The sequence below is a fragment of the Lissotriton vulgaris genome, chromosome 12 (genome assembly GCF_964263255.1).
Source record: "Lissotriton vulgaris chromosome 12, aLisVul1.2, whole genome shotgun sequence".
NCBI lineage: Eukaryota > Metazoa > Chordata > Amphibia > Caudata > Salamandridae > Lissotriton > Lissotriton vulgaris.
Genome location: NC_141700.1, coordinates 731,123,633 through 731,148,492, shown reverse-complemented (window position 1 = coordinate 731,148,492; position 24,860 = coordinate 731,123,633). Strand labels below are relative to the sequence as shown.

Genomic DNA, 24,860 nt, shown 5'->3' with positions numbered 1-24,860 from the left:
CCTTCGACCTGTTCAAGAACCAGAAAACGCTTCACTCTTGACACAATAGATATCTATCTCACACCATGGAGATGGCGACCGAGGCAGAATTTGCCACAGAGGAAGAACCATTGGGCTGGCAGAGAAGAAGAGGAGGATGGTGCCGAAATGGGTGTCCTCTTGTGCAGTCCACATTATTTCACTTCTGAGAAACTCCAAACAATGTGGACAGGAAGGAACGGATGAAGCCTCACCACCACCTCTGGAACTACTAGACCAGCCCACAACTACGAGATCCAGGCCAGAATGAAGACTACTCCAAGGGCCGTGAGTACCGAAGGTCACCAGACCCATGCTTACACCATGAAAGTACACCCATGCATCACCCCCTTCGTACGCCACAGCCTTCTGGTTCTGGTCTACACTAGAGCGCTCATCGGAGTTGACAGGACCGCTGCATCAATGCTAATTGGGCTCAGGGCCTACAAGACAAAGGAGGAGGAGACATGCAGCCCTCAAAGCCAAAGCAATATGCAGTGCCCACAAAGCAATTGACACCTGCAGTCTTCAACGCCAAACAAACCATTGGTGCTGCGTACCAATTCGGTGCCGGCAAATTCGTTTGAGTCGAGTAGACATACAACTTCGACTCCAGTCGCATCATCAGCTTCTACGCCTAAAAAGCCATCTGCAACAATGTCTTCGGCTCCACTGGAGTGTCAGATAAAAAGACTTGTGAAAAATCCATAGCACAGGCCGCGATGATGCAGAGGGCAATGTCTTTGAGAACCTTCAGAGACTAATGAATAGTCATGGACCATTTTTTAGAAAAACCAAGTCCTAAATGAACAGGGCAGGATATGCTTCAGCCCCCTAAATAGAAAGACTTATGAACACAAAGCAACCAGCTCTATGCCACTGGACATTTCACCACAATCCATGTCACCAGTTTCCATGCTCTCAGGTGATGAAGACACAGGGAGCCCTACTCATGACCATGACTTAGAGAGAGTAGCCCCAGATAGTACAGAAACTTGGGACGCATTTGTCATTCTGTGACATTGATGTGCTGAACCCAACATCACCACCAGGCAACACTACTTCCTATCATAGAGTTCTACCGCACACAACTGACGATCACAAAATTCAGATGCACACCACAGAAGAGGAAGGTGACTTTTTAGCGGAGACTCTCTCAAACTGAGGTCAATGTCTTCCTATGATAGGGTTAATGCTTAGAGTGTCAACAGAGATATTTATGGACCCTTTTAAGTCTAGAATACAAACACCTATCAAGTGCAAGTACAAAACTTCTCCAAATGATACGTGTAACTTTAGGGGACACCCCACTGTGGCTTTCCTAGTGTTTACAACAGCTAGGATAAAAGCTGCTTCCCAAAGTACAGGTGACACTCCCCCTCCGGGTGAGAGGAGTAAGCATATAGGACATGCCAGTCATTGGCGCATAGCCAATTCAGTGGGCCTACTCTTGTGGCATTATAGAGCTACCCGGGATGACATAGAGAAGCTGGAACAACATGTACTAGATAAATATAAATGAAGAGTAGAGGAACTAGTTTCAGAGTGCAAACAAATCTACTACGCAGCTATTTTGTGTGCCCTGGATAGTGCGGATACTGTAGCACAAGTGATAAATTCTTCAATTGTACTACACAGACATGCTTGGCTGCGCATATCTCGATTTAAATAGGAGGTTCAGCAAAACCTCTTAAACATTCCTTTTGATGGGAAAAAAATTTTGGCCCAGAGATGGATACTCCATTAGAATAAATGAAAGACACAAACTGTAAAATCCATGGGAACGTTGCAGAACACAACACGTAGGCAGCCGTCCTTTCATAGGGTTCAGAACAGGGGGGGCAGTCGAGACCACCACCACTGACATCCAGTCCTACCATAAACATGAACTGGTATACCACCAGTAAAATGCTAGGGGTTACAACAGAGGCAAATACAAGAGGGGCAATCAAAGATGTAAAGGTACTCCTGAAAAGGGAGCCTCTACTTCTAAAGAATTTATTTATAAAGTTTTATATAGCGCGAACAAGATCCCGAAGGATATCGGAGCGCTTGACAATAAGTTGGTGGAGAGGACACAATGAAATATACACAGCAATTGTGGGAAAAAAACTGAGAAACAGTAAACAATGGTACACCTAGAGGGTCCAACATTAAGCAAACGATATGGACCATCACTGGTAGTTGTGCTATGGAGTTAGGGACCAAGAGATAGCCACCTTATGAGTATCACATCTCCTTATGGTAGGAATTTGCTCATTAAGAATCTCTTGGCTTCCAGTTTGAAAGCTGTCGTCGAGGCGAGTCTGCGTACATCCGGAGGAAGAGTTCCATATTTTAGGTGCAGCACCAGAGAAGGCTCGGTGACAGGTTCTCTTTTTAATAAGGATGATTGGTTTCAAGAGGAGAGTAGAGGCACTTCTGGAAGCCCTCTCCCGCAGGATAATTCAAGTTTTTGCGCTAGATAAGTGTGAGTATTGAAGTGCAGTGCTTTGTGCATCAGGATTGCAATCGTTAGCTGGATTCGTGCTTCAAAGGGTAGTCAGTTGAGATATTTCAGGACTGGGGAGATGTGCTTGTTTCATTTGGAGCCTGTAATCAATTTTGCTGCAGAGTTCAACGAGGCCCTAAGTGGAGCCAAGGAATATTTAGGAAGGCCACAGAGTAGCCCTGCCATAGTCTAACCTTGATAAGACAAGTGCTTGTACCACCTGCTTGAAATCCTTTTGTGGCAAGAAGGGTTTGATCATTCTGAGTGTCCTCATTAGGTGGTTTGCTCCCTTACAAACATTGCTGATATGAGCATTCATACTCAGGTGCTTGTCCACTGTGACTCCAAACGATTTGGCTGAATCTATGATGATCGGAGTGCAGTTAAGAGTCGTGAGGTGATGTAGCCAGAGATCGATCTTGGGGGTGTGGTTCGGCGGGAAGATGAGCAAGAATTCTGTTTTAGAAGCGTTGAGCAGGAGATGATTCTCTGTTAACCAATTTTGGGTCGCAGTGAGGATAGAATTTAGTGAGATGATGTTGTCTAGGGATGACATTTTCAGATAGTTGTGTCGTCTGCAAACATGTGGAAGAGACTATTCATAGAGTTAAGTAGGTTAGTGAGAGGTTTCAAGAAATGATTGAAGAGGATAGGAGAGAGGGTGGATCCTTGGGGGACTCACATGAGTACTGGGGAAGGCTGAGAGAGAGCGTGATTTGACTTGAATCTGAGATCTGTGGAGAAGGAAGGATGAGAACCAGCGGAGCACCAGGTCCGAGAAGCCCATTCTGTTTTGTAGGATGGATAGGATAATGTCATGAGAGATCGTATTGAGAGCAGAGGACAGGTCAAGAAGGATCAAGAGGCACGATTCGTTTTTGTCAAGTATTTTTAGGATGTCATCAAAAATGTGTATGAGGGCCGATTCAGTGCTGTGACCCTTCCTGAAACCAGATTGATGATGGTCTAAGAGTTGGTAATTCTCAATGTGAGCACAGAGCTGGGATTGGACAAGTTTTTCGAGAAGTTTCGCTAGGGTGGAGATATTGGAGATGGGACAGAAGTTATTGAGATCAGATTTGTCGGCATTGAGTTTTTTTTAGAATAGGCGAAACCTGTTCTGCTTTTAGGCAATCAGGGATCAATCCTTGAGATAAGGAGGCATTTACTATCTTGGTCCAGGTGGGGATGAGAGCACTCCTGATCTCTTTGAAGATGGCCGGTGGCAGCGGTTCACCGAAGTGGTTAGACGGGTTGATAGTCTTGAGAATAATTTCAATGTCTTTCATTAAAAGAGGAGGAGCCCCATGAAGCATTGTTCTTGGCGACGGTCGGGATACACTTTTCAGGCAGGTCGGGGAGCGAGGCAGCTAATGAAGGGGGCAAAAGGGCCTTCTTAGCGGCAAGGTCAGAGGAGATGAGTTGAGATTTCTCCATGAAGAAAGTGGCAAAATCATCACAGGAGGGCGGATTACCTTTTGAGTCAGAGGATTGGCGTGGCAACAGATTGCTGTTTGACCAGTTCGAAGAGTTTCTTGGGGCGATTTGCTGCTTGATCTAGTTGTACTCTGAAGTAGTCAACCTTTGCTTGCTTGATCTGTTTGTTGTAGAGGCCTCTGACATTTTTCAGAAGTTTTAATTGATCCGAAGAGGGATTGGAAAGCCAGGATCTTTCAGCTGCTCTAAAATTGCGACGTTCATTATTTGTTTTTGTTGTACCACGGTTTGGAAATTTTTGATGAGGAATTTTTAAGCTTGAGTGGAGCAATGTCATCCATGATCTTGGTGATGCTCGAATTATAGTGGTCCGTGAGAGATTGAACCTCAAATAAGTCAGCTTGGGAGGCAAGGACTGATTTAAATTGAGCAGCTAGTTTGTCATGATTTATTGATCTGAGATCTCTTTTCAAAATCTTTGATTTAAGCGGTTGAGCCGTCTTCAATATCACCTCCCTGTTAATATAGAATAGGATGCTGTGATGTTCAAACCAATCACAAGGAGATATGGATTCTAAGGAGATGGTCTGTTCCTTGGAAATGATGAGATTAATGATTTCCCCTCTCGTGTGGATAGGTTGATCGCAATGCTGTGACGTATCAAGATCATTTAGAAAATATTTAAGGCAGCAAACCGCTGTGTTGTGTTTGTGTTTGGACCAGTGTAGATTGAAGTCCCGTAGGAAGATTTGGGGTATTGCAGAGTCAACATTGCTAGAGATGATCTCCATTAAGTGCTCAATGAAAGGGAGATTATTACCCGGTGGGTGTTAGAACGTGTGAAGTTTACAGATTGGTAGGTTCTTATTCGTGATGCTGAGACCAAGATATTCGCAGGAGGAAGGGAGAGAGGACTGCACCTGAGAGATCGAGAGAGTATTCCTGTAAATACAAGCAAGACCACCACCCAATTTCAGATTTGTCAAGCCTGAGTATATCGTGAGTGGGAGGTACTAGGTCTAAAATAGGAGTTGAAGCGGGATTTAACCAAGTTTCAGTGAGGAAAATAATATCCAAGTTGTTCTGTTGGATGAGGTCAAAGATATCTGGCGTGTTTACTGGCTGATCTGCAATACAATGACTCTCCTCAACTACCCCCCCCTCCTAATCACACACCTGTTGGGGGAAGACTTTTGCAGTTCCACCACCTTTGGCCTGAAATGACATCTGATTAATGGGTGCTGTTCATCGTTTAACATGGATGATGTTTAGACCTCATACCACAGCCCCAAACCTGCATCCACGCACACAGACCATCAACACCTTCACCTTCTTACGGAGGAGGTCAACGATCTGCTATCCAAAGATGCCATTGAGCCAGTTTCAAAGAACGCTTTGGAAATGGCATGTATTCCCTATACTTCTTAATACCCAAGAAGGATGGAACGCTGAGATCAATACTGCATCTTTGCCTTTTCAATCAATACACGTTATGGGAACACTTTCATGTGGTAACATTACAGGATGTAATCCATCTGCTTCAAAAAGGCAACATCATGGTGGCACTCAAGTTTTTATTTTTATGTTTTTAATTTATAAACAGTTGGCTTGTTATAGACATGAGCTTTTAAATTAGAAAGATAAAATTACATGGTGGGCATGCACATACTTCTGGTGCACAGCTAGACACATAGCTTTTTGGGGCCTTGGGTAAGTTGCCCGCTTGCCGAAGATAGGTGGTAAAGGGTTCCCAGATGTCTCAGAGGCAGGCCCCCGCTAGCATCCGGTCCCAGGAGTTGGATAATTGTTTGTGGTAGTATGTAATGTCTGTGACCCAGTCTTGGGCTTGGGGTGCCTGTGTGCATCTCCATTTCATTCCTATTCTTCGATTTGCAGTAAGGAGCATCAAAGCAAGCAATTTACAGGAATCACTGGGCATGTCCTTTACAAGGCCCAGTAGCCACAACAGTGGAGACTGGCATACCGGTATGTTTGCGACTCTCCATATTATGCAGAGGATTTCCACCCAGTAGGCAGCAATTGCAAGACAGTGTCAGGCCAAGTGAATTAAGTCCCCCTGAGGTGAATAGCAGCGTGGGCAGCGGGACTCCGGGCATAGCCCCATCGGGTGTATTTGTATAGGGGTTCAGTATGGATGTTGCAAATATTTGAAATGGATAAGTCATCTGTAGTTGGGAGAAAGCCTCTCAGGCTGGCCGCAGTAGAAGGCCCACTGGGTATCGGTTAGGAGAAGTGCAAGGTCTTTTTGCTCCGGCTCGTGTGGCCAACGCTGATGCGGTGCCTTGCGCTGCATGTGGTTATATATGGATGTCATCAGTTTCCGGGGCGAGGGTGTCCTGAATGTTTCCTAACGCTGTGAGTGTCTTCGGGGGAGCTGGGATGGTGTCGTGAAGAGCCTGGCATGTTGCACGCAATTGGTAATACAAAAGGACACCCAAGGGTGCACCTGTGTTGGTTGCCCAGGTTGGAGGGGCAAGAAATTGGTCGTCAGGATAGAGATCCGCAAAGGTATGAATATTTTGCTTACTGGCAGGGCTGATTGTGCCTTTATCATTTAAAGGAGGTAACCGGGTGTTTTACCACTGGAACTGATGGGGCATACAGTTGAGTGGTGCCTGTGCATCTTGCCATCCTGATCCATGCCCAACGCATACATTGTGGAGTGTCGAACTGTGGGCCTGGCTGTTTATAAGGAAGAAATGGCGCTGTATATAATGGCCACAGGGAGATCCTGTCTTTCTTGAGCATGATGTGTGGTTGAAAAGGTGTGGGGTGAGTCCAGTAGTGTAAGAAATGTGCCTGGGCACGCAGAGCATATATCTGCAGATCTGGTGCACCCATCCCTCCCTGTGATTGTGGCAGCGTTAGAAGTTTGTATGCAATGCAGGGCTGTTGGCCCGCCTAGACTAGCGTGATGAAGTTGGAGCAAAGATGTTTAAAAAAGGCCTTTGTAATTGGGATATGAATATTCACAAATAAAGAAATTTGTTTGCACGACCATCTTTGCAATGGCAATCCATCCTGACATGGACAATGGAAGCTCAGACCACAGAGGAACATGGTCCTCTAACCAGGCTATGGCTCTGCTAAAGTTAGCTTGCTAGAGTGCCTCAACATTCCTGCTGACCTGAGTGCCCAGGTATTTAACGGGCCCAGTGGCCCATTGGAGCGGGTAGTCTTATTTGGAACGGAAATGTGGCATCCGTTAAGGGAAGAAGCATAGATTTGGCCCAATTAACTTGAACACCAGACAAGCCTCTGAATCATATGACTTCACAGATTAATGGGGAGAGATTAGTCTCAGGCTGAATAGCATAAAGGGTAATGTTGTCAGCTTAAAGGATATGACCAGGCCGCGAGATGTAAAGCCTATAGTTTGCGGGGTGCTGACGGATTTTGGCCACTAGGGGTTGCATTGCAATGGCGAAAAGAAAGGGGGGAGAGCGGGCACCTTTGCTGCGTGCCCATGGTCACCGGGTAAGGGTGTGATATTTGTCCATTCAGGCGTACTAGAGTTGAGAGCAGGGGGTAGAGCAGGCGTATCTGCGCAATGAAGTTGGCACCGAGACCTAGACAAGATAGCAACGGGAAGAGGTATTCCCACTCAAGCGTATCCAATGCTTTTGTGGCATTGAGCAGTGCAGCCATTGCAGAATTACGCAGATGCAGATGATTTATTACTGCAAATATGGTTCCTAAGTTATGGGCCGTGGAGCAGCCCAGTATAAATCCGGGTTGATGGGGTCTGATCCTTACAGGAAGCAAAAGTTGCAGCCCGTTAGCCAGTACCTTATCAAATATTTTGTTGTCTATGTTGATGAGAGACGGGCGGTGATATGAGTCGCATTGGTTAGCTGGCTTGTCCAGCTTGAGGAGTGTAAAAATTACTGCCTCCCGCATCAATGGGGGGGAGGGAGCCAGCCCACCTTAAGGGTGTCCTGGTAAATGTTCAGCAGTAAGAATTGAATAGTATTCTAGGCGGGAGCTCTATCTGGGTGGAGGCTGCCGATTGCCTGCTGTATCTCCTCTGCAGTGATCGGGAAGTCTAGAAACTCCCACTGTGCATCTGATACCCATACCAATTCGATGGCATCAAAGTAGGCCTCGAGGTCAGAGGGCACTGCCATTTGCAAAGTGGAGTAGGTGGGCAAAAAAGTCAACCATGATTTGTTGGAGCTCTGGGGTGGAGGAACAGGTTTGAATCTCTGGGTCGGTAAGTTCGGAGATGTAGGATGAAGCATGTGGACTCTGGAGCAGCCTGGCCAAAGTTCTAACAGGGCGATCACCCTCACCGGATCTACGGACTTGTCTCTTTCCCCAGGAAAAGTGTTTATCTCAGCGCCTCGTCCTGATAGCATGAATCCCAGAGTGCTTGGATCACATCAAGCATCAGAGGAAAACGTCCTCTGCCTCAGTTTGTCAAAAATGGAAATGTGTGGGTTAAACAGCACCTCAGCTGCCCTTCACCACGTTCTTTGGTGGTAGCCTCAGTGGTCCTGAGTGTGAGATGTGATTCTAGGCTTTCCTTCACCTACAAGAACACACATAGTCAACTACACATGCTCCTGCAGGGTCAACTCTTCCTCCATGCTACACTCACACTGGAGCTGAACAGACCCTTAACTGTGCAACGATACAACATAAGGTCAGGCACGTCTGGCCAAAAACGCATTCAGAAACGAATGCATGCAAGACTGGCCCTAAATTGCCACACTGCTTACCAGTGGACCACAACATTCAAGAATAAATGCACCATCACTAAATGCTTTAATCCTTGCTATAGTCAGGCAGGCACAGAGAGTGGCCCGGAACTGTACGGCACAAAATTACGTACTTTTCGCCAAGTGACTTGCATATTTCTCATCCACCAGAGTACAACAGGGAGACATAACTCCCACCAGATTGTTTGCCATCAGCCTGAACTTTCCGGGTGGAATACTTGTGTACTACAAAGCCATGCACATTTAGGGTAAAACCTCATAAAAATGGGTGTTCGAAAATCTAAAAAACAAGACTAATGTTTCCATTTAGACCTGAGTAAAACACTAAAAGTTTGTACAAATGATGTGTTCCTGTTTGACTCTTTTGCCTGTTAGGAGATGATCCCTTATTCTGCTGACGACTGCTCGCACTTCACCTCAAATTAATCCAATACAAGCTTAGGAGATATTCATGTCGCAAAATGAGTCTTAAACACATAATGAATGGCCACACATCAGGCAGAAGAATGTGATAGAGCAGAATATTATCTGACTTGTGTTGCTTGTTGTTACGGTACAATATTGCACTGCTAGTAGTGAATGAAGGTCATGGTTGTGCATGAGGAATCCTCTGTAAAGCACCTTTCTAAGTGGAAACCCTGAACAATTGTGGGAGTAAGGGCAAATTGAAATTCTTGTCTCCAAAAACAAACCACAAAGAAACAGGTGGGTGATTGGGATTAAAATGAAGGGCGTTGAGCAACCACACATTATCATTATGCGCTTATCCCCTCAAACTACCCCTCTGTTTAACAACATGTACAATATAGAGAAGCATTGCTGCCACTTTGCTCTTTACACTGATCTGCCTGTACATAGTGGCTTTAAAACCAGTTAACACATTAAATGAAAACTCAACTTGGCCACTCAAATACATTTTAGTGCACAGATGCTTGCCTCCTTCCTCTCACTGAAATAAGCTGGCATGAAAGGTGGTTTGGGATGGAAGGTGCACTAATACTTCTCTGATGATGCTCTGTTCTTGCTTCCACAGTGATGGCGTGCTTCCACAAATTCCCCGCAGGGTACCTCAACCTCTACGACCTGATCATTACCGGTGTCACCAGCCTCCTGCGCCTCATTAAAAGCATCTTGTGCTGCGTAAAACGAGAAGAACCCTTCAATTGGAGCAACGTCTGCTCTTTGATCATCAGCCTCTTCAAGCTGGCGTTTTTCATTGCAGGTCAGCATTAATCACTGGGTGGGCACAGGTTTTAGTTTCATAGAGGTTCATCTGTGGAGTATCATCAAAGCTCCACATTTGAACATTGCCACTACTAACCAGTACCTCAACAAAAATATTTCTACCATACAATTACCTAATTTGCTTCTACAAAGTATTAAAAAAAATATGTTCAAGGCATATGAATTGTAGATCATATGCTTTAGCATAGATCGCCTTCTAGTATTGGGTCCGGATGTTTGCAAGTCTTTGCAGTCACAAGGTAGGTGACTCCTCCTTTTGGTGATAGTGTGCGTGGGCATCTACTCCATCCCCAGATAGTTTTTTCCACCATCAGGTTCGGATGTGTATTGAGGCGCTCCGGTTTGGTATCGTTCTCGAACCCCTTCGACGTGCAGTCCTCTACCCTTGACAGGATTGTCGTCGACTCGAGTAGTCCTCAGAGCAGCACGGGGGTAGGATCAAGGCATTGTTCTTGTGCGGGTGACTCTACCGCGTTGAATACCCTTCGACTGCAAGTTCATGGGGCATTGAACATTTGTGGAACTAAGACCGCAATAGGTCAATATTTTTGGTATTAATTGAAAATTACCATGCTTCACTAGGGCCAGCTCATGCCCTGAAGCCCAAACAGACAGCCTATTTTTGCTGTTTGTTTGTAGGACGGTAGGCTTATTACTTTAGAACTGAGCAATCTGTAGTAGGGACCACTATAAGGTCCTGATGAGTAAGCAGTAGGGGACTGCTTATGAAACATGTCGACTCGGTAGCAAGCTATTGCTCTACCTCAAAATCCCCTTCTTAACGTTCCCAGCTAGAGAAGCGAATAAAATATATTTTTTCTACTAGCCAGGGATTTTTTAAACTTTTTAACTAATCTTTGCACTCACATGTTAGGTCCCTACACTTCACTGACACCTCCTACACTAACACATAGCCTTCTGTCACAAAAAAGTGCTCCCGCGTAGTTCGTTGGTCGTAGCACGCCCCGCCCCGCTAGAGGGACGGGAAGACCCCTATGATGAAACATGACACTAAAGGACTTTTTAGTGTGTGAGGGGTATTTTAAAAAGCACACAGTGCTCTCGTCTTTTCAGACCTAAGAGAGAGCCTAGTACTTCACTAGACACAAAAAACAAAATCTTAAAAGTAATTACCACAACACATTGATAGAATCTCATTGTTTATATAGTGTACTGTTTAAACTGCGAAAACCTTTGATCGGGAACTTCAGGGCAGGCATTCGGGCCTACCCATTCCAACCACGCCAGCAGTTGACGGAACAGACTCTATTTAAGCTATGTCCCGGGTGTCATGCTATATTTCAATGCACCAACTTGCACGAGGTGTGAAACCTCTGCTTATCCCTGGAACATGACGAAAAGGACTGAATAGTGCCGATCGTTCCGCTCGAAGAAAACCATTCGTGATTGTTGCTCTCTACTCTGCAACGTGGTAGCAGCTCCCTACCGGACATCTTCGGTGAAGCTTCAGATTCCCATTGTCCAGCTGCAGAAGCAGAGGACGAAGAACTGGTGTCCGTGTCTGAAGTCAACTCCGACATGGAAGAAGAACTGAACATCACTCGGCTCTACATACCGGGAGTACAGATCCCCATGTGCCCACTCAACCGAAACCTAAGGCTACGGTTTCACCTTCGCCCTCAGGCTCAGGTCGGCACCGAAAAGGTTTCAGATTACCTGCCGTCCATCCCAGCTATGAAACACAGACAAGCCTTCTGGCTCGGACTCAAGCAAGCCCCATTCCGGTTCTGAACCAACACTCTCTGCACCAAAACATTAGACAAAAGTATATGCCAGTCTCCTCACCACCTTCACCGAAGACACCTTTGACCCCTTTGACAGCAAAGGCTTCGGAGCCGAAATCCTCCAAACCTAAAACTTTTGAGCTGAAATCATCTAAGCCGAAATCCTCAACATCTGAAGGATCGGAGCCAAGGTCCTCCGTGCCAAAAAGTTCAGAACCAAGAACTTCCATTCCGAAAGCTTCAGAGCCCAAACCGGCTAAAGCCAAGCACCCGGCTTCAAAATATTAGATGCCCAAAGACTCTCACCCCAAATCTTTGACACTGAAATCAACTCCTAAAGAAAAAGATACCCCATCCAAAGAACCTCAGTCTGACTGCCCACCTTTTGGATCCAAAACAAGAGACTAAGTATTGACCCTAAAACTGGACACCTCCTGGCCACTCTTCCTAAAAAACGGAAGCTGGATCTCTGAGGATTACTCTATACCTCTGAAGAAAAAGGACATGGGTACTAACCGTTCTCCCCCTTGCATACCTCCCTCATCTCCTCCTAACCCAAATGTCATCCCTTAGATGACATCTGCAAGGCTGCAACATGGTCTATATCTCACACATTCACAAAGCGCTATTGTGTAGATGTGTTAGCAAAACAAAAAAGCTAGTGTGGGCCAGGCAGTTTTTAGGAACATTATTCAAACCACTGCAACAGATACAGGTTAAGTATATGCTAAAGCATATGATTTACAGCTCATATGTCGAACGGAAAATGCAACTTACCCAGTATGCATCTGTTCTTGGCATATGGAGCTGTAGAGCCATATGCTCCGACCTGCCTCCCCGGGTAACTTTTTTCTGTTGCAGTATTACCTTACTTAGATACACTATACATGGACATCCTTTTACTACTTTTACTAACTCCATTATCACCCTTACAGCAAAACAATCTGGGGGTGGAGTAGATGCTCCTGTGCGCTATCACCAAAAGGAGGAGTCACCTACCCCCTGACTGCAAAGACTTCTTAGAACTAAAACCAAGTACAAACATGCAGACCCAATACTAGATGGCGATCTATGCTAAAGCATATGGCTCTACAGCTCTATATGACCAGAACAGATGCATACTGGGTATGTAGCATTTTCCTTAACATGCATTTATTTTAATTAAATGCAATTACATATAAATTTAAATTATATAAAGGATCCAGTTACAGTATTCAAGAACCGGATGCGAGAACCCAAGGTCTGCAGAATTTCAATTTATTGCAGTGTCTCCAAATACGCCATTCGGTTGGTATCAGCCTTGTTCACATTAAGGGAACCGTTGTTGTTGTGTTATTTACATGCTTGCATGCAACATGGCACAGTGAACATAGTAAAAATACTTGTGACAAGCTTATTGCCTATTTCATTTCCAAAATATTTAGTGATTTTTAGAAATACAGCCATAAATGTAAATTAATCTAATCCCATAACTATTGGTTGGGGTTCGTTTTAAAACTCACATTAAAGTTATTTGTATATTCATTAACTGGTCAGTGGTAATATTAGTGCTACGGTAAGGGCACCATATTTTATTAAACATAAATTGAATTTACGTTTACTATATATTCATCATTGGTTAGCGTTTGTATTGGGGGCTATAGTAAAAGTTGCTTAATTGGAGCTATCCATATAAAAATAATTATAGACTTCGATTTCTAAGTCTTAGTGCAATGGTTAGGCACAAACAAATGAAGCTCAATCATATTGTATTTTTATTAAATATAATTTAAAACTAGATATCAGTTTATGAATATAGTAAATACTTTTAGTACTGAAATAAATTTATATAAGATTATGCTTTAAAGACAAGGTAAACCTCCAAATGAGGAAAATAGAGCTGAGAGGTTATGGAAGACAATTAATCATTTTAAGGTAATTGTATTGTAATTGCATTTATATAGCGCTTACTACCCCTGACAAGATGACAAAGCGCTTTTTTCAGCGAGTAGCACGCTATTCTGTGACCCATAAAGGAATTGGTGTTAAATTAGTACAGTGAAATATGAAAGTAATTTGTGTGGTGGATAGGTTAGTCAGTTATTTGGAGTGAGAAGGATAGCGGAGGGATGGAAGGGGAAGAAAGGTGTGCATTCATTTAGTACCGGTTATCCCTGATGGGTGTTGAAGCGCTTTTCTGGTGAGTTGCATGCTACTCTGGAACCCTTAAAGGATTAGTGGTGAATTAGTATAGTGGAATATGAAATTCAAGAAGTGAACATGTTAGTCTGTATTTTGAATTAAAAGCATAGTGGAGGGATAGAATATTGAAAGATAAATAAATATATAGATATATCTATATATTCATTTATGGTCCAAGCAGTAGGAGGAGGCTTTTGGATGAGTTAAAAGGGTGAGTGGAGGGGAAGAGTCAGAGGGAAGAGTTTAGAAAGGTTGGTTTTGGGGATCGTTAAAGTAAAAGGTGTCAGATGATGCAAGGAGGGGTGGAGTAGGGAAGAGTCTTGAAAGGGTTATTCTGGGAATCCTAGTAGTGGAATGGGTTTGGGATAAATGAGTGGATGTACAGGATTTATTGATAGATGTATAGGGTGAGAAATAGAGTAGTGCATTGGAAAGAGTAGTAGAAACAAGTCTGAGTCAGAAAGTTGGGATAAAAGGTATATTGTTCCTCTCGCAGCCGTTAGTTGGGAATACCTGTTGACCAGTGCGGTGATTGAAGACCTGCTGAGCCTGTCTGGAGTTACTGGCATTTTGGACCCTTTGAACTGGCCTGATAGAACTTTGCTCCGTGAGGGTGCGGGACTGCGAGTCCCAGGCGGCAGTGCGCGGAGGAGATCGAGCGTACCTGGGACTCTTCCCGCTTCCCCTCTAGGTGTATAAAACCACACCCAACTTACGTGCCTCGCGGTCCGCGCGTGTGACCTGCTCGGGCGAAGCCGGGGCAAAGGGTGGGCCGTCTGAGGCCGACCGTGGTCGGGTCGGGCCACCCCCCTTTCAAGTGAAGTTTGGACCGAGCTGAGACTTGTAACTAATATTGTGCCTATCGTATTAATTGTTACGTGAACTTATTTTTATCTGTGTAGTTGCTCGGGCCCTTGCTTGGGCCTTTTTAATAGCTATGTCTCTACGCTCGGTGAAAGAAAGAATTGTCCAGGTTACTACTAAAAATGGGGTGGTATCCGGTACTCTTGATCACTTTTTTAAGTGGGTAACCGGCATTTTAGAAAAGGAAATCACATTTGTCGAGAAGAGATTATCAGTGGATCTTGTTACTGGCAAACGCTCGTCGCTGGGAAAAATTGGGTTAGCAGTTTCTCCCCCACAACTTAGCCACCCAGACCCTAGTCCAATACACTGCTCAAGCCCAGGACTGATGCCTGTGGATTTGGATGCTGAGGCTGACAGCCTGATCCCGGTCACATCAATATCCAGCGTATGTACGGATAGCTCACTAAATAGTTCTGGCGACCTGCCCCTACCACCGAGCCCCACATAAACCTTTTAACCTTGGGAGGATTACTTAATTTCAAATCTAGTGAAAGAAAGAGGGGATAAAACTCCGATGGGGAGAAATGCAAAGATATCCAAGAATAATAGTACAGTGCTGCTCCCTTCTGTTGTAATAAGCCCCCCAACTCCCATAGCGGGTCCTGTAGATCCTGTGGACCAACGTCTGACTTATAGTGCAGAGGAAGTTCTCTTGAGTAAGATCGAAATTCTTGTCAAATCCTTGATGCTACCCTTCTTGGAACGCACAAGGCTGATAAATACTAAATTGGACCAGTTGGAGAATCTAGCTAGAGATAACTCGGTTACATTGGGTAATCTAGTTAAATGCCCCTACAACATATTGGAGCCTCCAATAGGATATCAGAAATCGGGGAATAGTGTTATAGCTAGGCGGGCCCCCTCATCCATAACCAACCCTTTGATAACACAGGCTAAAAAAACTAGAATTGAGAAAGCTCCCAATGTCCTTGTCCCAAGGGCTTCTGCCAAGAGCAGGCCTCCGAAGGATGGTGTGGAGACTAGTCTCTGGCCTACTCCATGTGTACCTGTTATTGGTGGACAGCCATTGGGGGCTTGGCAGAATGGGTAAAGAGTCTTTTAAGCAGAGGCCACCCTGTGTTAATTTACCTCTCGAGTCTGCACCCTATACAATCATCCTGACGGGAGTTACAGCTATCGGGGAGGATAAAATAGAATCTCATAGAGTTAAAAAAACAAGGTTACCTTTTGGCTGAATAAGAACCGACCCCTCCCTCCTATGTCTAACACGGAGATCTTAAATGTCAGAAGAACAGGTTGGGTGGGTCACTGTCCTAAGGATCTGGAGGGCGAATGCGTTATTATCAACTTTAGGGGCCCATGGGTGGTAGATTTCATCCGTAGAGAACCTAGATTTGGTAGAGGGAGATGTTCAATCCTTAGGCCTCAACTATTTCTATCCTCAAAGAAGTAGTGTCCCTACGCATGTTCCAATTAAGCCTCGAAGGATAAGCCCTTTAGAAGACCCACTCGCGAATGGACTACACAATTTCCACCATTGTTCAATAGGTTTGAGCCCCTTTCTGGCCTAGGGAGTCGACTGACTTCTGGGTAGCTCTGGTCACTCAATAGTGTCCAAGAGATCCAGCATGAGCCCCGTGGAATTTTGCCTACCAGAGGTTGGGGTACCCAGAAATAGTGAAGATAGTAAACTGGCACAGTGTGGGCCTAGGCAAATGGTACTGGTGAAACATAAGGATGCAAATAAGGATGTAACATCATCCCTGGACCCCCGCTTAGTGATCCACCAATTAGTGTCCTCAGTTGTGGGGGAGAGGCTAACAAGTTCCACTATGGAGCCCCCGAAATGAAGCCCACCCCATCTTCATGACCCTTATTTCAAAATTGCCTCATGGAATATTGCTGGTCTCAAAGGGAAATTAGATTGAGAGTGGGCGGACTTTATAGAGGCCTATGACATTCTAATTTTTCAAGAAACCTGGGCACCCGATCCAATTTTTTGATTGGGGTACCTCAACTTTTTCAAACCTGCGATTCGGGGACCAAAAGGTAGAGCCTCAGGAGGTCTAACAATTTGGGTGAGGCAGTCCCTTAGCTACAGGCCTATCGAAGTGGTAGTGCAAAACCTTGATATTCTTGGGATCAAGCTTGTCAGGAAAGATCATCAGGAAATTTTTATTATTAATATATATGCACGTGGCTTGCCCGGTGGTCGGTCACCCGCTATTATTGGTAATTTAGACTCACTTTTTAACTCTATTGGGACGGAAAAACTCTTGATAGTGGCCGGGGACTTTAATTGTACCTTCGAACCTTTTCTGTGCGAGGGTGAAGACATTCATACTGAAGAAGACGCACTCTGGAATGTCCCACATCTGGTATTAAACCCGATTAAGAGGGGGACAGAGGCTGCCCTTCAATGGCTGGGACTGTGTTTTGAGTGGGGGCTGAGAGCCATTAACGGCCGTTCCCTTTCGGATAAAATAGCTGCCCAACCTTTGATAATGGCATCTGCACTAGCCATATTGACTACATCCTATTAAAAATAGAGTTTTGGTCATTACTGAATGATATGTCTATTCTAGCACGCCCAGAGAGTGACCATAACCCTTTGGTTTTAAGTTTAAAACTAGAAGTAAACCCTGGGTGTAATAGTATTACCAGGTGTGACAGCTGATGCCTTCCTAAGCAATGATAGACGTAGGGTTCATTGGAATAAGGTTATCGAAGACCCAGTAATCCTTGAAAGGATAACGAAGGAAGTCTTATTGACCCGGGGTGAGTTAGAGGCACAGGCTAACCATTCAGGGCAGCCTGATTATTCGATAGTGCTTCATGAGCAGCTTTTTGTAAATCTGAAAGCTCTGCTCACAAAACCCCCTAAACCCGGGCTAGACTAAATGCCACCACCGAAGAAAAAATGGTATAATAAATCAAGTTGTTTGGCTTACAGTTCCCTGGTTAAAGCGATTTAAATCAAGGGTGGTAATACACATTAGACAGGCTAGGGTTGCATACAAGAAAGCCCAAAGGGAGGCTAAAAGAGCTTGGGATGATAGACGTTGGCAGGATCTATATGAAGCAAGTAGGTCGACGAATCAGATCAAGTTTTGGCAGGTGGTGAAATGGGGTGGAAATCTTGACTCGCAAACTCCGGTGAATCATGTTCCTGCTGAGAAATGGGTGGAGTATTTTGCGTCCCAGTTTAGGGCTCCAGAGTCAGCGGATGAAAGGGGCATGGAAACCCCAGCACCAATGTCTCCATTGTTATGTCCACCACTAGTGTTTGTGAATAAAGATACAGAGCAGGCCTTGAGATTGGTACAGGCTGGTAAAGCCCCAGGCAATGACTGTATCCCCGCCGATTTATTTAAATTTGACCTTTTGAACTGGGTTCCATACATCACGACACTAGCTAATGCCATTGCAAATGGGGCTAGGATTCCGGACTCTTGGAAAGGGGCTGAAATCCTACCAATATTTAAAAAGGGGGATCGCTCTGTCCTGGGTAATTACCGCCCTATAAGTTTAACCCCTTCCGTGCGGCCGCGATTTTCCCCGTGTGCGGCCGCCGGCAGAACACGGGCGGGCCATGACGAACCCCAGCCGTCATCAGCACACGAGCACCGTAGTGCATGACGGCTGGGGTTCGTCACCAGCATGGAAGGGGTTAATAGAAGCAATCCAGAAAGTTGTAGCCAGAATGCTATTGGCAAAAATTCAGGATTGGGTCGAAAACGAGAACATTCTTTCACCTATGCAAGCTGGATTTAGAACTAGTGTCAGCACAATAGATTCAGTGCTTAGATTCCTTTTGATTTATTGGAAGGTGGTGCACCTGAGCGGAGGAACTATTTACGCTGCATTTGTGGACCTAAAGTCCGCCTTCGATCTTGTCCACAGAGAAAAACTATGGGCTGCCTTAGGTAAAATGGGTATGCCGCAAGAACTCTTGAATTTAGTAATACGTCTAGATGAGGATACTTTTGCCAGGGTCAGATGGGGCAGACAGGGCCAGGTAACTGAGAGCTCCCCAGTTAGCTGTGGAGTCAGGCAAGGATGCGTACTCGCTCCGACCTTATTCCTTCTTTTCATCAATCAGGTTGCCCAGTACTTTGCAGATTCTCCAACTGATGCACCGATACTAGGTGGTAAAAAGTTTCCTCTCCTTATCTTCGCAGACGACACCCTTATCCTTTCGAAAACTCAAAAGGGTCTCCAATCTGCGATAAATAAGTTTGAGGTTTTCTGTAAACGAAATGATCTACAGGTAAACGTCTGTAAAATTAAATTCATGGTCCTAAATAAAAATAAGCCATTAAAGAGCCACGTTCGTATGAATGGCACTGATTTAGAGCAGGTGGAGGTAATGACTTATCTTGGGGTAGTACTAGAGCACAGGACAAGATGGAAACCATCACTTGATGCCATCTGTCTAAAATTCGCTAGATTAACAGGGTGTCTTATTAAAGAGCAAAGAATGTCACTAACCAAAAGGATAGCGCCGGTGTTAAAAATATACGAGGCTAAAATAAGTTCAGCTATCCTGTACGGTGCGGACCTCTGGTGCTCCTCTGATCTATCCCAACTAGCCAAAATTCAAAATAAATTTTTATGAAATTTGGTGGGCCTCCCGAAATCTACCCCATTTAAATCCTTCATGCTTGATCTGGGCTGTCGCTCAATCATCGGTACAGGATGTTAGGATTGTGGAGGAGAATCTGGGGCAACTCCGGAACTGGCCAGTTTTGCTAATGAAATCTTAGATTTGAGATCAATGGTGGGCTCTAGTAATCTTCCTGGGTTTAGAGCTGTTAAGTTCATGCTGGTAAATAAGGGTCTAAGTTTGTTATGGACGGCCCCCGAAAATAATGTTTTTCCTTCAAAAAAACAATATAAAGAACTTTATTGGGCCTCTATTAAAACTCAAATTGTTGCCCAGTCAGATTCCTCTACTTTGACTGGCAGGTTTCTGGCCCACAAACTCGACCCCCATCTAGAGGATTATTGGGACGCCATTACCAGGAGTAACGACAGAAAACTCTACCACCAATTTAGAGTCGGCACACTACCGGTTAGGACTTTTACTAGTACATGGCGTGGTGACTCTTCTGAGTATTGTCCTTGGTGTAGGGACAAACTAGAATCGATAGGTCATATCTTTTTTGCCTGCCCTGCATATCATGCGCCACGAAGAAAATGGCTAAAACTAATCTGTTCCAGGTTGAGAGCAAGGGTGAGCGCAGAGGCCCTATGGCTCCTAAGAACCAATACAACTGAAATTGTGACCATAGCTGTGGCAAAGTTTTTGGGTTGGACATGGCTCCTTAGAACAAGGTACCCACTTGGGAGCTGAGTATGTTTTATCTTTATTTACATTTTACTATAGGTTGTACGTCTGATCCTGTATATTTAATCACGTTTTAAAACTAGTATGATATGCCTGTGTTATTAAATAGATTGTCCAGTTGTGTGACCAAGAACACTCAATGAATACTAGAGCATATTTCATCAAAAATGCACTATACCTGGGGTATCCTGTTTATATTCTTGTTAAAGTATACTGTGATTTTAAGTGTTTGTTGTTTTATTCTTTTAAATATGAAGTTTTTTATATTGAAATGTAGATGTTTTTATTACAATGTCTTTTATGATGAAATACTTCGAATAAAGACGTATGAATACTGAATACTGAGAAAATTATAGGCTTAGAAAATAGGGTAGTGAATTAGAAATGCTAAATTAGAAGAAAGTGAAAAATATATAAATCCATAAGAACATTGAAAGGATATAGATGCATAGAGGGGGTAAGTATATGTAGATTAAAGATATTGATAGAGGTACAGGATGCGAAAAAGGGTAGTGCATTGGATATGCTTTTTCAGGAGAAAAGTAACAAACAGATCCAAGTACATGGAAGGTACATAGATGCACAATGGAAGAAAGTGCATGTAGACCAAAGGTGCACCAGATAAACTTGTTTGCTATTGTAGTTAATTTTTTTTAAAACAATATAATTATTCTACATGTTTATACAAAGCAATACACAAAGATCTGTACATATCTTTAGTGAAAATAATGCTTCTATTCAGAGGGATGTGCTGTAAATTTCTGTTTGCGTTTGGTGCTTATGTGGGGAAGAGCCAATTCTTGAGTAGTTTTCTGAAGCTAAGGTGGCTGTCCATGGTTGTTATGTTGGGGGTAAATATATCCATAGTTTGGCTGCTTGAACAGAGCAGGATGTGCCACCCATGTTTTTATGTCTCGCCTAGTGATGCAGTGCGAAGCACTGCTCGCTATGCGAGCTCTATTGTTGTCGACTTTGCTCGGAAGGGGGACAGGACATGTGCACTCGTACCGCAAGGCCTGAACAGGAGAGGTAAAAGCATATGGTGCGAGCAGGAGTTGTAATAAAGCTGCAAGCCTTACTTGTGCACATCTCCTATCTGTTCAGTTTCGGCACAGACAGTCGATGTGCACACGTAAGGCTTGCGGCGTTATTACATCGACTAGCTGTGCAGAAGCTTAACACAGGAGATGTGCACACGTACGGCTCGCAGTGGGATGTATGACGTTACAACGCATACTTTTACCACGCATACCATTACAACGCAGTATTTACAACGCATACCGTTACAACGCATAGCGCTTAGAGGTGCTGGATAGTGGTAAGTATAATTTTATATTCCAACTCCAGTCCCCATGGACACTAGGGAAGGTGTTGGATATAAAATTATACTTATTCCCTATCCTAGAGCGCCCCCCAGCGCAATGCGTTGTAATGGTATACGTGGTAATGCCTGCGTTGTAGTGGTAGTGCGTGGTAAAAACTTTGTTGTAAACGTTGTATACCCTCGCAGTGTTATCACAACTCCTGCTCGCACCATACGCGTGCACATCTCCTGTCCAGGCACGGCGCGCTTACCTCCGCTGCATGCATTATCAGCCGGTGGTCGCGTACAGCACGCCTCTTTAACAACCTGCAGGCACCCGCTCAACCCCACTCACCGGCTCTTGTGAGGACTCTGCGCTGCTCCCCGGCTGGTCTCTTTGATGGCATGGGGACTTGCCTCTTCACCCGGTCACTCTGTCGCAGCAACACACAGGGCTCCATCTTGCTCACAGGAGCCCCACCTGAAATCCTGCTCCGTCCGCACCATGTGGCATTCACGAAGGCGGGGTGGGCTCCCGCCGGACTTCTCCTACACGCGGGCTGCAACACGCAGGGCACCCTCAGCTCACGGGAGCCCTGGATACTTCTGGACACGTGCTCAATGCTCTGTCCTTGTCCCAGGCAAGGTTACCTGACTTCGGGTTGCGCTGAGAGCAGCCCGGAGAAGGCTTACTGAAGAGATCGGGCTGCGGCAGTGAAATGCGGAGTGGGCTCCCGCCTCATCAATAAAACACCAGGCGGACAATAAGGGGGAGGCTTCCTCAACTTAAAATGTAAAGCGGGTGGGCACCAAAACCTTCAATGCACAATGCAGCATTCTGCTAAAAGGTAATGACAGCTTTGCAATTTTGGACAACAATTGCAAATTCAGGAACACACCCTGCCTCAGCATGTGAACCCATTGTCCCCAAAAGGATAAGTCTTTTAATCTTGCCAATGTGGTTTCACTCCTGCCTACAAACTATCACTGAGCAACGCTCTCCAGCTTTCCTAGACCATCTTGATGCAGAAGTGCCTATATTCACCACTGCCTTTGTGAAAAATGTATTTATCTGCATTTAATTCTTGCTTAGTTAGCAAAGGGGAGCGGGAAAGGGGGGGGGGGTTGGGTCAGTTGTTCGACAGGACTCTCTCCCAGACTGACCCTCCATATCAAGTCAGTCCTACTCAAAGAGTGTAACTGCTAACAAAAAATCCTCCTAAACCCATGGTGTGTGCCCCCCTCTGAATAAACATTTTCAGGTCAAGACTGGGCAGCGCATGCGCTGCTCTGCGAGCCATGCTGTATTGGAGTATGGAATAGAAGCCCCGCCCACTCTCCGTCAATATTTGTCATTGTCCTTTGTAAATGCTGGCTTCTGATTCATTAATAGGCTTGTTAGTCCCTCCTGTCTTCATTCGTAACCTCCCATGAGGATTGCCCATTTTACTATGGTGGTTACACAGTGAGTCTTTTTTTTAGTCTGCAAGCACTATTCTATTGAAATTGTTTCTCCTACTGCAGGCACAACATGTTTTCCTGCAACATTCAGTGCGTCATTGGTGCATTCACTTTCTAAGCAGCTCGGTAGAATGGCAGCCGCTTCTTTCAATAAGTCTCCCGTTTATAAGAGTTTGAGCTATTGGCTTTGTACATGACAATTCCTTTTATTTATAAATTATCAAAACATATAAATAAAAGACATTGTCATTTACAGTGCCAATAGCTTAAACTATCGCAAATGCGAGACCTATGCATTTGCAAATGCTTGTTTTCCTTTTATCTTGAGATTGTGAATCGAGGTGCCCCTTTAGAGCAGAGGTTCCTTTGAATGTGTTTGGTGATTTTATTCCTGTTGAAAAGTGGTCCCATTCCATATATTTCTTTGTGGGTGATACAATGCAGCTTGAACGTAGATCTTCTGGTAACTGGTAACCAATGCAGGGTTTTCAAGGTAGGTGAGATGTGGTCTCGCGGTTTGCTATGCAAGAGTAGTCTGGCAGCCGAGTTCTGAATCCGTTGTAGGTTGTTCATGGTCGTTAAAGGTGATCCGTGGTGTAGGCTATTGGTGTAATTGAATTTGGACAGAACCAGGGAGATGGTAGCTTGAACCTTGTGGGAAAATCCCAAATGAGGGAAAATTTATTGCAGTGTTTTTATAGCAACATAGCTTGATCTTGCAAGTTTGTCCACTTGGGCATTCATCAATTGCTTGGAGTATAAGATTATGCATTAAAGACCAGGTAGGCATCCGATTGAGGAAAAATAGAGCCGAGCGGTAATGGAAGACAATTAATAATTTTGAGGTAATGGTAGAAGATGTAATATTCTTGGATCCCTCGATTGGATATCAATGTGGGCTCAGCAGCTCTTAATGTGGGTGTGGAGTGGCAAGGGGGTGTCTTCATGATCTTTGTAAAAACCGAGCCCACACTGAGCTTAAGTATTATATTCTACCACGACAAAGGTGATTAAATGAGTAGGGATGTAAGTGTTTGAAGAAAAGCACCTGATTAAACGATATTTGCTCTACATACCTTGTTCAGAAAACTACATTTACCCAGGCGGGTAGTGCAGCAATGCAGTTTTTCTAGGCTTTTTAAAGGTGTTTGCGCACAGGTTCTGGGCTGATGAATCCAGAGAATACTTCCACCACCCGTTTATGAATAGTCAGATGTGAGACGTAGAGACTTTACTACTAACTAAGCAATGAGCCTAACAGTGGGTGTATCTACCTAGCCCTCACTCAACTTGGTCAGTAGGACTAATTAAGGGCTGGAAGGGCGTCCTCTTTTTATTTTATGCTTATCTGTCTGCATTCCCAGTATGTATCTGTTTCTTAGCATCTATTCCTTAGTGGGCCTATTACACTGCAAAGGCACTTAAAAGATCAATGTTGTCTTCGGCTGAGCATATGTGATTTTGTTTTGTAAATATGCCAGTCAGCAAGGGTTAATTCAAGGGTATCCTATATGGTGACATTTGAAGTGCACAAAATTCAGCAATGAAAATATTTTCATTTATAGCCGGGAATAAACACATTGGATCCTCATGTTAGATAGAGCCTCAGCATTTGGCCAAAGCCAGAGTTGTGAGTTTTCATTCCTCATAAATTGGGACTCAGTTTAAATTTAGGATCCTGAGGACAATAACCTTTTGAGAGGCTGGAGGGGTCTCAAGCATTACCAAATGAGTGATTTTGAATAACCCTGTTTTTATTTCCTTATTTTGAGTCGTTTCTACAAGTGGAAAAAAAATACTATGAAACAGTCCAATATTAAGAAGTCAACTAGAGAGGCCTGGTAGAATTGAGGAAAGTCTACCCTAACCTTGCACAATAGTCTTATTGGATGAGATTCACATGCCTCCACATATTTCCAAGTTAGTAATAAAATAGATCAATTTGAAGGGTTAGACAAGTGAGCACTTATAGTTTGTGTAAAGGCTTCTCTGAGTAGTTGTGATGAGCAGAAGCGAACCACAATTCTGAACAGAGTATTCGTGCAAGGTGAACGCGGGA

At 44.4% G+C, this 24,860-nt stretch overlaps 1 protein-coding gene across 1 annotated transcript in view; it reads left to right on the top strand.

Moving 5' to 3' along the window:
* LOC147678413 (uncharacterized) overlaps positions 1-24,860 on the top strand; it is a 115,002-nt gene that overhangs the window by 72,773 nt on the left and 17,369 nt on the right. The window contains exon 5 of the mRNA XM_086946004.1: positions 9,722-9,910. Within this exon, the coding sequence (XP_086802130.1) occupies positions 9,722-9,910 (189 nt within the window). The remainder of the gene's footprint in view (positions 1-9,721; positions 9,911-24,860) is intronic.